Source organism: Macaca fascicularis, chromosome 3 (genome assembly GCF_037993035.2).
Source record: "Macaca fascicularis isolate 582-1 chromosome 3, T2T-MFA8v1.1".
In the NCBI taxonomy this organism is placed as follows: domain Eukaryota; kingdom Metazoa; phylum Chordata; class Mammalia; order Primates; family Cercopithecidae; genus Macaca; species Macaca fascicularis.
In genome coordinates, this window is record NC_088377.1 from 106643369 (window position 1) to 106661388 (window position 18020).

Sequence of the window (18020 nt, forward strand, 5' to 3'; positions counted from 1 at the left end):
AGCTACTTGGAAGGCTGAGGTGGGAGAATCGCTTGAACCTGGGAGGCAGAGGTTTCAGTGAGCTGAGATCACACCACTGCAGTCCACCCTGGGCAACAGAGTGAAACTCCATCTCAAAAAAAAAAAAAAAAACTTGGTTTTTAATTCTTTTTATATGCTGCTGAATTGTTTGCTAATATTTTCTTAAGAATGTTCACATCTATATTTGGGGGAATTTTGATTTGTAGTTTTTATTTTTTATGCTGTAGTTGCCTACTTGGGTGTAAAGATAAACTAGCTTTATAAAATGAAGTAGGAATTGCTCCTCCTTCTATTTTCTGGAAAAGACTGCATAAAATTATGCTAATTCTTCTTTAAACTGCAGAGAGAATTCTCCAGCAAAACCATCTGAGCCTAGAGATTTTTTTCTGGTGTGGGGGGAACTTTTAAATTATAAATTTTCTTTTTTTTTTTTTTTTGAGATAGGGTCTTCCTCTGTCACCCAGGCTGGAGGGCAGTGGCTCCATCTCTGCTCACTGCAACCTCTGCCTCTCAGGTTCAAGCAATTATCCTGCCTCAGCCTCCTGAGTAGCTGGGATTACAGGTGTGCGACACAACACTCGACTAATTTTTTTTGTTTTTAGTAGAGATGGGGTTTCGGCATGTTGGTAAAGCTGGTCTTGAACTCCTGACCTCACGATCCACCTCGGCCTCCCAAAGTGCTGGGATTACAGGCGTGAGCCACCGTGCCTGGCCAAATTTCCTTAATAGTTATAGGGCTATTCAAATTATCTATTTCATATTGGGTGGATTGTGGCAATTTGTTTTTTGAGAAACTGATCCATTTCATCCAAGTTATCAAATTTATGTGCATATAGCTATTCAGTCTTCCCTTATTATCCTTTTGGTATCTGTAGGATCTGCCGTGATATTCATTTTTTCATTCCTGATGTTGGCAATTTATGTCTTTTTTCTTTTTCAGTCTTATGAGAAGTTTGTCCTTTTTTTTTTTTTTTGACCCTATTAAAAGGACAAGCTCTTTGTTTCATTGATTTTCTCTACTGTTTTTCTGTTTTCAGCTTCATTGATTTCTGCTTTTATCTTCACCATTTCCTTTTTTCTGCTTGCTTTGGATTTAGTTTGCTTTTCTTTTTCTAGGTTCTCTAATAGCTTAGATTATGGATTTGAGACTTTTCCTCTTTTCTGATTTATGCACTTAGTGCATAAATCTAAATTTCCCTCTCAGCACTGCTTTAGCTGTGTCCCACAATTTTTTATGTTGCATTTTCATTTGTATTCATTTCCCTTGAGATTTCCTCTTTGACTCATTATTCAGAAGTATGTTGTCCAGTTTCCAACTATTAGAGATTTTCCTATTATCTTTCCATTATTGATTTCTACACTGTGGTCAGGGAACATACTCAGTATGACTTCAATTCTTTTAAGTTTGTGAGGCTTGTTTTATGGCCCAGAACAAGGTCTACTTTGGTAAATATTCTGTGGACTTTTTTTTTTTTTTTTTTTTTTTTTTTTGAGATAGGGTCTTGCTCTGTCACCTAGGCTGGAATGCAGCAGCATGCTCATGGCTCATTGCAGCCTCAACCTCCTGGGCTCAAGGGATCCTCCCACCTCAGTCTCCCTAGTTAAGAGCTCCTGTTCTCAAGCAATCTGCCCACCTTGGCCTCCCAAAGTGCTAGGGTTACAGGTGTGAGCCACCACACCCAGCCTTCACGGACAATTGACTGATTGATTGACTGATTGACTGATTAACTGAAACAGTCTCACTCTGTCACCCAGGGTGGAATGCAGTGGCACAATCTCAGCTCACTGCAACCTCTGCCCCCCAGTTCAAGCAATTCTCATACCTCAGCTTCCTGAGTAACTGGGATTACAGGCGTGCGCAACCACAACCAGCTAATTTTTGTATTTTTAGTAGAGATGGGGTTTCACCTTTTTGCCAGGCTGGTCTTGACCTCCTGACTCCAAATGATCTGCCTGCCTCGGCCTCCCAAAGTGCTGGGATTACAGGAGTAAGTCACCACGCCCTGCCTCCATGGACTCTTGAAAAACGTGTATTCCACCATTGTTGGAATGTCATATATATGTAAGTTGGATAAATAGAGCATTCTACATAAGTCAATATGTAAACTTTTTATGTACAAATTTTAAAACTTGTCTTTCTCTCATAGGTAAAGGCCGGTTGCTGGTCACTTTCCTTTTTTTTTTTTTTTCCAAATTTTAATTACTACGTTATCTTGGCATGAAGTTCTTAGCATGGTTTTATCCTACTTGGGGTTTGCTCTGCTTCTTAAATCTGAGGACTCTGTCTTTTGCCAAATATGGAAATTTTACAGCCAGTATTTCTTCGATTGCTTTTCCAGCTCTGCTCTCATTCTCCTCTCCTGAAATTCTAATGACACAAATGTTAGATTTTTAGTTATGGTCCCACAGGTTCTGGAAGCTCTATTCTTTTTATTCATTTTTGTCTGTTTTTCTCCCTGTTATTTGGATAGGGTAATTACATTGTTCTATCTTCCAGTTAACTGATTCTTTCCTCTGTCCCCTCCATTCTGTTGTTGAGTCCATTTGCTGAACTTGTTACTTTAATTATATTTTTCACTTCTAACATTTCCATTTGGTTTTTGTTTATATGTTCTATTTTTCTCCTGAGACTATTTGTTTTTGAAGGTGTCTTTTTCATTTGCTTCATATTCATTAAATGCTTATTGAAGAAATTTTATCATAGCAGCTTTAAAATCTTTTTCAGATAATTCTAATATGTCCTTGTCTTAGCCTATTCAGGTTGCCATCACAAAACACCATAGACTAGGTAATTAATAGAAATTGATTTCTCACAGTTCTGGAGGCTGGAAAGTACACTATCAAGGGGCCGGCAGATTTGGTATCTGCTGAGGGTCTGTTCCTCACAGATGGTGTCTTCTAGGTGTCCTGACGTGACAGAGGGGTGGAAGAGACAAGGCAGCTCTCTGAAGCCTCTGTTTAAAGGGCATTAATCCCATTCACAAGGGTAGAGTCCTCATGACATGATCATCTCCCAAAGACTCCACCTTCTAATTCCAACAGATTAGGTTTCAATATAGGAATTTTGGAGGGACACATACACTCAAACCATAGCAGTCACTGTCATTTTTCAATCAGTCTGAGATCTTCCTTGTTCTTAGTATAAGTGATTTGTGTTTGAAATTTGGACATTTTCATATTATGAGACTCTGGATCTTATTTAAACCTCCTGTTTTAGGTGGTTTTCTCTAACACAACTCTGGCGGGGGAGGGGTGCCACCTTGTTACTGCCAGGCAGAGGCAGAAGTCCAGGTGCCCCATTCAGCTTCCATGATACTCAAGGGTGGTGGGCTCCTCATTCCTGCTGGGTGGAGATGGGAGTTCCAGGTCCCCATGTATTCTCCACTGACAGTGTGGTGGGGATGGCCTCATACTCACTGGGGACAATGAGGGTCCTGACTCTCTGCAGGCTTCCCCCGACATCATACCAGAGGGAAGAGAGATGAACAGTTCATTACTGCCATGTGGAGGTAAAGTCCTGGTTCTCCATGTGGTCTCCACTGGTCCCATGAGTACAGTGGGGACAGTTCTCACTCCTGGCTGGCAGGGGTGACATTTCCGGCACCTACTGCCTTCTCTAACACCTCCATGGCAGGAATGTTGTATGCCTCACCGTAGCCCCGCAAGGATAAAAGTCTAGGCTTACCACTTGGCCCTTGATCAGGTAGCTGGTAGTGTAGCAACAGTTTTTTTCTGTGATGTTTGGCTAGAGGAGAGCTGTTATTGTCTACAAGTTTTCTGACTTGCTAGGCTGCCTTTTCTTGGCTAGAGAGAACAGGCTTTTGTTGGGCCTTTTTCTGTCTTCGCCTGTTGGCAGTTATCAAGGTTGCTGACTTCTTTAGCTTCAACTGTGAAATACACACAGGGAACATACCACTGTGTCATTCCTGGTCTCCTGAGGTCCCTAGACTGTCTGCCTTTTTCTCCTCCAGAGTCTTATATAAAATGTCCAAGGCTTTTAGTTGCATTTGGAAGGAAAGAACAGGGGAGAGATGGATAACATAGATGAGGATGGATCTCCATTTTCCCAGACGTCCCTGGTGTAAGAAATTTTTAAAACTGGTTTTCTTCAAACTATAAAAAATAATCTTCAATAGCCTGCTTCTGAAAATGCTTATAACACTGTTTTACATTCATTACTTATATAATAAAGTATATATTTTTTAAATGAATTAAATAAATTTTAATCTTGGTCATTTTACTAAGGAAAATTTTTGCTGGGTTTGTGTGCAAGAGCAATTTTTAAACTATTATTTTCTGAAGAACATTTAAATAGTAACATTAAATTATTCTCCGGGCCGGGAATGGTAGCTCACACCTGTAATCCCAGAACTTTGGGAGTCCGAAGCAGGACTGCTTGAGCCCAGGAGGTTGAGTTCAGCCTGGGCAACAGAGCAAGACCCCATCTCTTAAAAAAAAAACAACTGACTGTGTGTTGTGGTGCACACCTGTATTCCTGGCTTCTAGGGAGGATGAAGCAGGAGGATCACTTGAGCCCAGGAGGTTGAGGCTACAGTGAGCCATGATCGTGCCACTGCACTCCAGCCTGTGTGACAGAGCAAGACCTTATCAAAAATTATTCTCCTAAAATATTTGTAGAGTCTTTTTTTTTTTCTGAGACAGAGTCACTCTGTCACCAAGGCTGGAGTGCAGTGGTGCAATCTCAGCTCACTGTAACCTCCACCTCCTGGGTTCAAGCAATTCTTGTGTTTCAGCCTCCCAAGTAGCTGGGACTACAGGTGCCTGCTGCCTACCTCAAGTGATCCACCCACCCGGGCCTCCTAAAGTGCTGGGATTACAGGTGAGCCACTGCAACTGGCCTTTTTTTTTTAGAGCCAGGGTCTTACTATGTTGCCCAAGTTGGTCTCGAACTCCTGGCCTCAAGCGATCCTCCTGCCTCAGTCCCCCAGAGTGGTGGGATTACTGGCGTGGGCCACTGCACCTGGCTGGCATCTATTTTTTAAAGTGTTCAGCTACACTGATAAAGAGGAAAGCCAAAACCCTTAAAAGAAAGCAAGGTCAGTCGGAAAATCTGATGTGGTTAAGGACTGGTGTTGCTGGAGATTCAGAACCAGGTGTAGGAAACCATGCACCAACTGCAAGGTGTTCCAGAGCAGTCAGTGTGAAGCTGGAGCAAGTATTCGCAATTCACTGTTCTAGGCAAATCACAGAATCCAACAGAGAGAATATTACATAGGAAGAAAACAAAATTCCATCACAGAGGACTAAGAATGTGGAGGAAAAGATATAAGGTAGATGGAAATGATTATAGATTAAAGAGAAAGCACACGTTACTGTTCAAAATGTACAGGTCATTATAAAGTTGAATTAATCTGTCCATAGCCTTCAAAATAGTAACAATTTATTGTAGACTAGCATTTTTAAAAAATATTAGCTAATGCAGAAACAGAAAACAAAATACTGCATGTTCTCACTTCTAAGTGGGAGCTAAATGATAAGAACTTATGAACACAAAGAAGTAAACAACAGACACTGGGTCTACTTGAGTGGAGAGGGTGGGAGGAGGGAGAGGAGCAGAAAAGATAACTATTGGGTACCGAGCTCGGTACCTGGATGATATAATAATATGTACAATGAACCCCCATGACACATGTTTATCTATGTAACAAACCTTCACATGTGCCCCCAAACCTAAAATAAATATTTTTTAATTTCCATTAAAAAATATATTAGCTTATGTTTATTTTACCAACTAGAAAAAATAGGATAAACAGCTCAAAAGAGGTCCATTCAATAAATAATTTTGATTGACTAGCTTTTTTGTATACTAATGAAAGGCTATGGATAAATGGTTTCTATAGATAGCTAAAGGTTTCAGTTATTGTAGAATTCTAATCTTATTATAACTTATACTCCCATTTCAAATTAATGGAGCCAAGGAAAAAATTCAAATAATGAAACTAGAATAACTGGCTAACCCAGCTGGAGAAAAGAACCTGCATCTTACCGCTTACATCAGAAGTCCCAACTGTATTACAAATATAGATGTAAAACAAACAAAAAACAACTAAAAGCATAATACATCAGAATATAAGTTATGGAGAAAAAAATTTTCAACACAAAACTAAATCATAAAAATGATATTTTACTACATAAAATTTAAAAACAGCATACCCAGTTATTAGGCAACTGAAAATCAGAAGAAAAACATCTGTAACACATGACAGCATTAGCATCTTTATAATCAGTCAAATAAGAAATAAGCAAATTTCCCAGCAGAAAAATTGTCAAGTGACTCAAATAATTCGCATTCTCATATGTACAAGAAATATAAATAGCCAACAAACATTTTAAAAAATCTTTTAACCTCCCTGAAAGCAAATAAATCCAAAAGCAAACAATTAAATGTCATTTAAAATTAAATAGAATTGGTAAAGTCTGCATATAAATGGTCATCTTCCCACTGGTGGGAAAGTGGTATAGTAAGAATGTAAATTGATAGAACCATTCTGGAGGGCAATCTGACAAATGTCTATTAAATTTAACGTGTGCACATCCTTGACCCCAAAATTCCATAATTAGGTAATCTATTCTTAAACATTCACACAAATGTGAAATACATATACACACTCACACATATATTTCATACACACAAATACACCACAGCACTAAATAAAACACACAAAAAAGGTTAGCACCAAATTATTCATCATTAAAGAAGTGAAAGAAAGACATTTATAAAATGAGGTAATAGGCCAGGCATAGTGGCTCACATCTGTACTCCCAGCACTTTGGGAAGCCATGGTGGGAGGATCGCTTGATTCCAGAAGTTTGAGACTATGCTGGGCAACACAGTGAGATCCTGACTCAACAACAACAACAACAAATTAGCCCGGCAGGGTGGCACACACCTGTAGTCTACTTGGGTGGCTAAGGTGGATCACTTGACCCCAGGAATTTGAGGTTATACTGAGCTATGATCACACCACTATACTCCTGCCTGGGCAAGAGTGTGAGATCCTGTCTCAAAAAATAAAATGAAATGAAATAATATTAAGTCATTAAAAAGGATAAAATAGACCTATGTGTATAAAATGGAAGTATATTTACAGTAAATTAGTGAAAATAAGTAAGTTGCAAAACCAACATGTACAGTACAATGCCATTTTTGTTCAAAATAAAGCAATGTGTTGGAATATGCGTGCATATGTACCACAGGTTGGCAAACTACAGCTGAATGGCCACTTATCTCTGAAAATAAAGTTTTATTAGGAAATAGACATGCTCGTTTATTATAACAGACATCATATACAACCCACAAAACTGAAAATAGTTATGACATAGCCCTTTAAGAAAATACATAGCCAAATGTTGATATATACCAAATTAACTGAAATTACCTCTTCTCTACTCTTGTTTCTTTATGTTATCTATTTCTGTAATATCTGGCTGGCTATAGTGGCTCACGCCTGTAACCCCAGCACTTTGAGAGGCTGAGGTGGGAGGATGACATGAGGCCAGGAGTCTGAGACCAGACTAACCGTCATTACTTGAGGAAAATCAACATAAAGGGAAAAAGGAAAAATATGTGTCCAGGGCATTCCCAGGTAAAGATGGTAAAGTGAACACAGGCATTTAGCCTAAGGTGACTCCAGGTACCCCACAAAAACAGTAAAGTGTTTTTCTCTTTTTAAGCACAAATCCTCAAGGCTAAAGATAACAAACAAGAAAGGAAACCACAGTAACAAAACTCCAGAGCTGAATGTCAACTGACTTAGCAGACCTGAAAAGGCTAAATCTTTAATGAGAAGTAAGAAAAGCCAAGAAGCAATCCTGTTTTCTCCATAGAATTCTACCCCGAAAGGTCCCAGAAATTTTACACCATGTACTACTGAAAACAGAGGTAAAGAAAGGACCAAAAACCTAGATGGACTAGGAACAAAGTTCTGGGATATATGTGCAGGATGTGCAGGGGTTTTTTATTCCTAAAAAGATGCAACAAAAATTTTTTGTTGTAAATTGACAATTTATACTTGTATAAATTTATGGGTTACAAAGTGATGTCATAAATTGTGGATACAATATGTAATAATTAAATCAAGCTAGTTAACATATCCAATACTTCAAATATATTTCTGTGATAAGAACATCAATTTTGAAATCCATAATACCCAATTATTAAGTATATGCACCATACTGTACAACAGAACTCAAAAAAGTATAAAACATATTCTTCCTGTCTGAGATTTTGAACCCTTTGACCATCATTTTTTTTTTTTTTTTTTTTTTTGAGACAGTCTCACTCTGTCACCCAGGCTGGAATACAGTGGCACAACTTCGGCCCACCGCAACCTCTGCCTCCTGGGTTCAAGTGACTCTCCTGCCTCAGCCTCCACAGCAGCAGAGACTATAGGCAAGCAACGCCATACCCGGCCAACTTTCTTTGTATTCTTAGTAGAGATGGGGTTTCGCCATGTTGTCGTGGCTGGTCGCAAACTCCTGACCTCAGGTGATCCACCCACCTTGGCCTCTCAAAGTGCTGTACCACAGGCATGAGCCACCATGCCTGGCCTAAAATTTTTATGAGACAAAATATCAATTTCAAAACAGCATCAAAAAGTGAGCAGGCCAGGCACAGTGGCTCACACCTGCAATCCCAGCACCTTGGGAGGCTAAGGCATATTTTTCTGTACTAAAAATACAGAAGTTTTTATCTCTACTAAAAACACCAAAAAACAAACAAACAAACAAACAAAAAAAACAAAATCAGCTGGGCATAGTGGCACAAGCCTGCAATCCCAGCCACTTGGGAGGCTGAGGCAGAAGAACTGCCTGAACCTGGGAGGCAGAGGCTGCAGTGAGCTGAGAATGTGCCACTGCACTCCAGCCTGGACAACAAGAGCAAAACTTCATCTCAAAAAAAAAAAAAAAAAAAAGAGTTGAGCATATGTAACCTTCCTCAGCTCACAGTAGAGCAAATAGGTCAACAGAATAATAATTCATGCTATTGCATGTGTAATGAACTGGCAACAAGAAAACATTGGTTGCAGAAAGGCAGAGGAACTGTGTCTTGTAAGATTTAGAATGGAGGGGCTTCATAATCATCTGGCAACCATTCAATGTTGTATCTACGGTTAAAATGTACATGATAGGAACTCCAGGAATCTTAAGGGTCAACTGTGGCCACAATGTAACACTTATGCTGAGCTACTCTCTGTACTAAGCAGTCATTTGCATAGGTTCCTTTGTGTGTACACAGTTCAAATCTTGGATCCTTGGCAATCCTTAGAGCCACTCAATACTTCTGCCCCAATTTCTCAATTTCAGCCATTACACAATCAGTTATACAAGGGATACACTTGGCATACAGACAGTCCATCGCTGACTGCACTAAATCCAGTTTCGCTTTTAAGGAAAAGTTGATAAAGTTGGTATCAATGAGGATGTAGTAAGGTGGGCCCAGCTGTGTATTACATTGGAAAAATAAGCAGGAAGGGTGTTGGGGAACTTCTCTTTCCTTTAATGTGCTGGGATCCTTCTTTTCTTTCTTTTTAGGTTTTAATCTATCCTTTTCTTTAAGCCTCTGATCTCTGAGTCTAAGCATGCACTTCATGGTTGCATACTTCCTTGTTTTCTTTTGCTTCCCCATGGTCACACCACACTCCTGTTTCTTCGGATGTGCAGGTTTGTTACATAGGTAAACGTGCACGATGGTGATTTGCTGCACCTATCAACCCATCACCTCCGTAGGTATTAAGCCCAACATGCATTAGCTATTTTCTATGAAGCAATTTCATCCTTAAATTCTGTGCACCACTCCAAAACCTCCCCCACTGCAGGAGATCTGAGACGTATTTTCTTAAGGGGATAGAGCAGTTGAGGGCCTGGGTTTACACTGGAAACTGGAAGAGTAAATAAAAGTAGTGAGTGCTGAGATCACTCTTCCTTGCCCAGCCTTTTTCTCTCACTCAGATCCCAGAACACTTACAGGCCTATACTCTCCAGCAACAGATAGGAAGTGCTTCTCCAGGGTATCTGACCAGCACAACAGGAGAGACCTAAATATACTGATATCAGAGAGCATCTCAAAGGAATAAAATACATTGATACCATGTAATAAAAAATTTAGGCCAAGCACGGTGGCTCACCCCTGTAATCCCAACACTCTGGGAGGCGGAGGCAGGTAGATCACATGAGGTCAGGAGTTCAAGGCCAACCTGACCTTGAATATGGTGAAACCTCATCTCTACTAAAAAACATAAAAATTAGCCAGGCGCGGTGGTGCATGCCTATAGTCCCAGCTTCTCGGGAGGCTGAGGTAGGAGAGTCACTTGAATTCAGGAGGTGGATGTTGCAGTGAGCCAAGACTGCACCACTGCACTCCAGCCTGGGCAACAGAGCAATTCTCTGTCTCAAATTTTAAAAAAAAAAAAAAAAAAAAAAAATTTAGCTGATCTTTTGTCTCCAGTTCTTGGGAGGTAGCCACTAAGTGCCTGGAATTTCCTGAGTGACGAATGTCTTTGTTAGTCATGGTAGGCCCCTGGGACCACATCTGTTAGTTTACCTTAAGGAGGCAACTCAGAGTGGGGCCCGAGATATTTTATGTTAATGGGATGACTCAGAATCGGGGGTTGGGGAGCTGGCCATATCAGAAAGGACGACCATTTGATTAGAGAGTTGGGGATTTTCAGCTGACTTCCAGGGAGGGGAGGAAGGGTGGAGATTAAGTTCAACCACATAGGCAATAATTCAATCATGCCTACATAATGAGACCCCAATAAAACTGTACTTTGGAGTTCAGGTGAGCTTTCCTAGTGGGCAATATTCTGCATATTATCACACATTGATGTGTGTTGGATATGCCAGGAAGGTAATGTGTCCTGGTTCTATGAAGAGAGGATAACAGAAACTGCATCTTGTACCCTCCCAGACTTTGTCCTATGCGTATCTCCCTTTGGCTGGCTCTAGTATCTATCCTTCTTCTATAGTAAAACTGTAATAGTAAGTATACTTGGCTCTCTGTATCTGTAGGGAATTGGTTCTAGGACCCACCATGGATACCAAAATCCATGGATGCTGATGTCCCTTAGACCTCTGTATCTGTGGGTTCTGCATCCACAAATTCAAACAATCATAGATTGAAAATAAAGTATTTATATCAAAAGTAATGCATAATTCTTTTCAGTGAGTTTTATGGGTCAATCTAGTGAATTGTCAAACATGAGGAGGTAATGGGAACCCACAAATTTGTAACCACTTGGTCAGAAGTGAAAGTGGCCTGTCAATACGCTAACTAGTGTCTGGTTTCTGAAGTGAGGGCAGACTTGTGGAGCACTGTGCCCTTACTGCAGGCCTAACGGCAGGTAGTTGGTATAAGAAGTCATCGTAAATATTAAGGATATACCCAAGGAAATGTCCCAGCCAGATCATCCTATAGTGAATACCACACAAAAGCTCAGCATTTGCCATCAACCTTTTAGTGTCTCATTTCTCAAATACAAAGAAAAACGATCACCAGATATATTTGGAAGAAACATAAAAACACTTCAGAAAAGCTACCATTGGTAACCTCAGAGATGTAACAAAAGACAGCTTTTTTTTTTTTTTCTGGAGACAGCGTCTCACTCTGCTCCCCAGACTAGAATGCAGTGGTGTAATCTCGGCTCACTGCAATCTCCATCTCCTGGATTCAAGTGATGCTCCTGCCTCAGTCTCCTGAGTAGCTGGGATTACAGGTGTCTGCCACCATGTCCAGCTAATTTTCATATTTTTAGTAGAGATGGGGTTTCACCATGTTGGCCAGGCTGGTCTCGAACTCCTAACCTCAAGTGATTTACCTGCCTAGCCTCCCAAAGTGCTAAGATTACAGGTGTGAGCCACCGTACCCAGCCCAAAATAAAGCTCTTAGAAATTAAAAATATTAGATGAGATGAAAAACTCCATAAAGATCTGGAAATTAAGCTAAGGAAATCATCTCAAAAAATGAAGTAAAAAGATAGAAATGGAAAGTAAGATAAATAAGGGAAAACTGGAGGACAACAGTCCAGAGAGCCCAAAAGCTGAATAACAGAATGCCAGAAAGAGTGAATGAAAAACATAGAAATCAAATTAATAAATTAAGAAAATATCCCAGAATTGAATGACATAAATTGCAGGATGTCCTGCTGAGGGCCCAACACCCATACCCAGTCACATCATTGAGAAATTTTAGAATGGTGTGGGACAAAGACCTTACAAGTTTCCAAAAATTAAGTCACATAAAAAGGATAAAGAACAGCATCAGCTTCTCAAAAAGAACACTGGAACCTAGGGGGATGAGGAGTAAAACAGAACAGAGCAGAGCCTTTAAAATCTCAAGGAAAATTATTTCCAACTTAGGATTCTGTACCCAGCCAAACTTACAATGAAGCATGAGGGTTGAGGGAAAAAAGATCTTTTCAAGATATGTAAGAACTCAAAACTTTTACCTATCTGCATCTTTCTCAGGAACCTACCAGAAGATCTAGTCCCTTAAAATCAGGGGATAACCAATAAAGGGGAAGCTAAAAAATTCTAGAAAATAGGAGATCCAATATAATAGAGGAGTAAAATAAATCTACAAGATGATGACAAATTGTTATCTTAAAACAATTCACTGCTGCAATCCTATAGAGAGCAAACAGTCCAGGCCAGAGCTGACTGGAAGGCATCGGGAAAGACTTCTTCAATATACAGGAAGTGCTAAAAGGCCTAATGTGTCTGAATATGCTAGGAGAATATTTAAACAACTGTAGGGGGATGCTGTAGAAAACTAGGCAAAGAAGCAAAAATCAATACTTATTATACTCTAGGGTGAAAGTTTATAGGAAAGTAACCATAATGTAATAGAGAAATACATTGTTTTATTGCACTTCACTTTACAGATACTGTGTTTTTACAACTGAATGTTTGCAGCAACTCTGCATGGAGCAAGTCTATTGGTGCCATCTTTCTAACAGTATCTGCTCACTTTGCGTCTCTGTCACATTTTGGTAATTCTCATCATATTTCAGACTTTTTCATTATTCTTGTATCTGCCATGGTGATCTGATCAGCAATTGCTGATGTTAACATTGGAACTGTTTTGGGACACCTTGAATTGTACCTATATAAGACAGCAGACTTAATTCATAAATGTTACCTGTGTTCTGACTGCTGCATCGACTGGTCTTTCCTCTGTCTCTCTCCCTCTCTTCAGGCCTCCCTATTCCCTTAGACATAACAATATTGAAATTAGGCCAATTAGTAACCCTACAATGGCTTCTGAGTGTTCAAGTGTAAGAAAGAGTCCCTTTTCTCTCACTTTAAAAGCCAGAAATGATTAAATTTAGTGAGGAAGCATGTTGAAAGCTGAGACAGGCTGAAAGCTAGGCCTTGTGCCAAACAGTGAAGCTGTGACTGCAAAGGAAAAGTTCTTGAAGAGAATTAAAAGTGCTACTCCAGGGAACACATGAATAATAAGAAAGAAAAACAGCTTTATTGCTGAAATGAAGTAAGTCTGAGTGGTCTGGATAAAACATCAAACCAGCCACAACATTCTCTTAAGCCAAAGCCTAATCCAGAGCAAGACCCTAACTCTCTTCCATTCTATGAAGGCTAAGAGAGGTTAGGAACCTGCAGAAGAAGAGTTGGAAGCTAGCAGAGGTTGCTTTTGAGGTTTAAGGAAAAAAGCCATCTCCGTAAGATTCAAGTGCAAGGCGAAGCAGCAAGTGCTAATGGAGAACCTGCAGCAAGTTATCTAGAAGACCTAGCTAAGATAATTGATGAAGGTGGCTGCGCTAAGCAACAAATTTTCACTGTAGACAAGATAGTCTTATATAGGAAGAAGATGCCATCTAGGATTTTCATAGCTAGCGAGGAGAAGTCAATGCCTGACTTCAAAGCTTCAAACGACAGGCTGACTTTCTTCTTAGGGGGTAATGCAGCTGGTGACTTACAGTTGAAACCAATGCTCATTTATCATGTTGAAAATCCTAGAGCACTTATGAATTATGCTAAATATATTCTGCCTGTGCTCTATAAATGGAACAACAAAGCCTGGGTGACAACATATGTTTACTGAATGAGTTACTGAACATTTTAAGCCCACTAAGACCTACTGTTGAGACCCACTGTTCAGAAAAAAATGATTCCTTTCAAAATATTACTGCTCCTTGACAATGTGCCCAGTCACCCAACAGCTCTGAAGAAGATGTACAAGGAGATTAATGTTTCCATGGCTGCTAACACAACATCCATTCTCCTGCCCATCGATAAAGGAGTCATTTGGACTTTTAAGTCTTATTATTTAAGAAATACATTTCATAAGGCCAGAGCTGATGGGTCTGGACAAAGTAAACTGAAAGCCTTCTGGAAAGGATTCACTATTCTAGATGCCATTAATAATATTTATGATTCATGAAAGGAGGTAAAACTGTCAACATTTACAAGAATGAATGAATGAATTAGAAGGTGATTCCAACACTCATGGATGACTTTGAGGGGTTCAAGACTTCAGTGGAGGAAGTAACTGCAGAATTAGAAGTGGAGTCTTAAAATGAGACTGAATTGCTGTAATCTCATGACAAGACTTGAACAGATGAGGAGCTGCTCTTATGGAAGAGGAAAGAAAGTAGTTTTTTGAGATGGAATCTACTGGTGAAGATGCTGTGGACACTGTTGAAATGACAACGAAGGATTTAGAATATTATGTAAAATTTATTGGTAAAGCAGCAGTAGGATTTGTGCGGATTGACTCCAGTTTTGAAAGAAGTTTTACTGCAGGTAAAATGCTATCAAATAATCCATGCTACAAAAAAAAAAAAAAAATCTTTCATGAAAAGAAGAGTCCATCAATGTGGCAAACTTCAGTATTGTCTCATTTTATGAAATTGCCACAGCCACCCCAACCTTCAGCAACCACCACCCTGATCAGTCAGCAACCTTTGACATCAAGGCAAGATCCTCCACCAGCAAAAGGAGTATGACTTGCTGAAGGCTCAGATGATTGTTGGCATATTTTAGCAATAAAGCATTTTTAATTAAGGTATGTACATTGTTTTTTAAGACATAATGCTACTGCACACTTAAGAGATTACAGTATAGTATAAACTTAACCTTTATATGCACTGGGAAACCAAAAGAGCTGTGTGACTTGCTTATTGTGATATTCACTTTATTGTGTGGATTGGAACAGAATCCACAGTATCTCTGAGGTATGCATTTACATGGCTCAATAATGAATACCATCAAAATGGTCATAATAGTACAAATACTGAATATTATTCTAAACAAAATTATGAAGGGAAAATGAAAGGACAAGAAGGATATGGATGTGACAACAGCCTGGGGGGTGGATGGAATGCATTTTTAGGTGAGAAAGAAAGCTAAACTCTCACCTTGCATAGTGAGAAGTTAACAGATAACACCTAAAACTGAAAAATCTAAAAGTAGCTCATAGGGCAAATTATTTAGATACAGAAATAATCACCAAAAAAAAATGAGATGAAAGAATTTAAAATGGGTGGCTCTAAAGAACAGGAAATTTGAGGACTTTTGTGAGTGGAAAAAACTGCCCTTTTTCATTACAGGAATCATAACATACTTTGATTATTTAAATACATGCATGTATCACTTTTTTTTGAGACAGCGTCTCATTCTGTCACCCAGGCTTAAGTGCAGTGGTGTGTGATCACGCCTCGCTGCAGCCTCAACCTCCCAAGCTCAAGCAGTTGTCCCACCTGAACCTTCCAAGTAGTTGGAACTACAAGTGTGCGCCACCACGTTCCTCTAACTTTTGTATTTTCTGTAGAGAAATGGTTTCACCATGTTGCCCAGGCTGGTCTGAAACTCCTGGACTCACGCAATCCGCCTACCTCAGCCTCCCAAAATGCTGGGGTTACAGGTGTGAGCCACTGTGCCCAGCCATAACTTTTAATTAAACAAACAAAACTGAAATAGAGAAAATACCCACACATTCATGTATATACATTGTTCCAGACAGAACCATACTATCTGTTCTCTCTCCTTTTTAAGTCTTAAAGGAAAGAAATAACATGTCATGAGAAGAAACTTAAAACACAGCAGGACCCAGTAATGTGGAAGGGAGAATAGCAATAAACAATACTGGAGATATATAGGCAAATCCTGCTTCTTAGGAAATAATAAATGCTATACAATTGATGGCTTATATTGGGATAATCAGGAAAATTTAAACATAAACTAGATATGATACTGGTATTATGTCCAAAGAGGTCATTTTTTAAGACATTTTTTTTAAGAGATGAGGTCTCACTGTCTTGCCTAGGCTGGAGTATAGTGGTGCAAACATGGCTCACTGTATCCTTGACCTCCTGGGCTCAAGCGATCCTCCCACCTCAGCCTCCTGACTAGCTAAGGCTAAAGGTGTGTATCACCACGCCTGGCTAATTTTTTTTTTTCTTTGAGATGCAGTCTCACTCTGTTGCCCAAGCTAGAATTCAGTGGCACTTTCTCGGCTCACTGCAACCTCTGCCTCTCTGGTTCAAGAGATTCTCCTGCCTCATCCTGCCTCAGTCTCCCGAGTAGCTGGAATTACAGGCACCCGCCACCATGCCTGGCTGATATTTTTTGTATGTTTAGTAGAGGTCTCACTATGTTGCCTAGGCTACTAGGCTAGTCTCAAACTCCTGGGCTCAAGCAATCTTCCCACCTTGGCCCCCCAAAGTACTGAGTACTGAGATTACAGGTGTGAGCCATCAATACCAGGCCAAGATACATTTTTGGTTTTTCTTGTTTTTTTTTTTTTTTTTTTTTTTTTGAGACGGAGTCTCACTCTGCCACCCAGGCTGGAGTGTGGTGGCGCGATCTCAGCTCACTGCAACCTCCACCTCCCAGGTTCAAATGATTCTCCTGCCTCAACCTCCCAAGTAGCTGGGACTACAAGCACGTGCCACCATGCCTGGCTAATTTTTTTTTTTTTTTTTTTGTATTTTCAGCAGAGATGGGGTTTCACCATGTTAGCCAGGATGGTCTCGATTTCCCGACCTCGTGATACGTCCGCCTCGGTCTCCCAAAGTGCTGGGATTACAGGCGTGAGCCACCACGCCTGGCCTCCAAGATACATTTTTTTCAGCGATACATATCTAGCAGCAAAATGTCACAATTTCTATAAATACTCTTCAACACTTAGATAAAACAAATGTTGCCAAATGTTAATAACTGTTAAATCTGGATGATGAATATGTACATATTTATCATAGTATCTCTATTTTTCAGTATATTTGAAATTTTCATAATAAAAAGTAAAGAAAAAATTACTTTGCAAAGACCTATGCATGAAGTAATAAGTTCAATTTCCACAACCATCTTTAAACAGGGATCGGAGGAGACTAGAAATATTCTACAGTTATCTTACCATATCCTGCCATAGAAGCACCATTCTCGACATCCACTGTGTTCTTATTTTCCTCTGCTAGAGCTTTAACATATCTTTTGCTTAAGTCTAGTATTTGCTCACGTAACTTGACACTGCTTTGATGTCTTGGTTGTTGAAAAGTATAGTGCAGTAACATCAATCCCCAAATGAGTCCAAATACAAGCAACAGTAAACTCAATTTCTGGGACATATTTTTTCTTGAGATTGTAAAAAACATTTCTGAAGAAGCAAACAAACAGACTTGACTGAAAAGTGGTAACTTGAGACAAGCCACAAATCAAGACTTGAAAGAAAAAAGAAAAAAATCTCCTCAATATTGTATATTCTTCATCTTCAGAAAGGTTGTATCCACTCTATTAACTCTGTAAAATTAAGAAGAAAAACAGTATTAGTCTTAATCTGTATCAGTAACAGAACAGACAACTACAAAGAAAATACTCTATAATTTTTATTTGGAACTATACCATATATATTTGACAACTTTCTCCACCACTAAGTAAGCTTTCTAGTCTTTTACCAGTCTCACTTACGTATCTTTTCAAAGTTTAAACTAGAAACAAACGTCAATTCATTGAAAATACCTGAA

At 39.5% G+C, this 18020-nt stretch overlaps 1 protein-coding gene and 1 pseudogene across 5 annotated transcripts in view; both read right to left on the reverse strand.

Moving 5' to 3' along the window:
- Positions 1–18020, reverse strand: part of CCDC126 (coiled-coil domain containing 126) — a 42116-nt gene that overhangs the window by 10312 nt on the left and 13784 nt on the right. For 3 of the 5 annotated variants that reach the window (XM_045387353.2, XM_065540901.1, XM_045387352.2), the window contains one exon: positions 17647–17796. In XM_045387353.2, coding sequence (XP_045243288.1) covers positions 17768–17796 — 29 coding nt within the window. In that variant the 3' untranslated portion in view covers positions 17647–17767. Of the gene's footprint in view, positions 1–17413; positions 17797–18020 lie in introns of those variants that run through there. The other 2 variants (XM_005549983.4, NM_001285060.2) reach the window with 1 other exon arrangement.
- On the reverse strand, positions 2449–9687 carry LOC135970185 (rRNA-processing protein FCF1 homolog pseudogene; annotated as a pseudogene).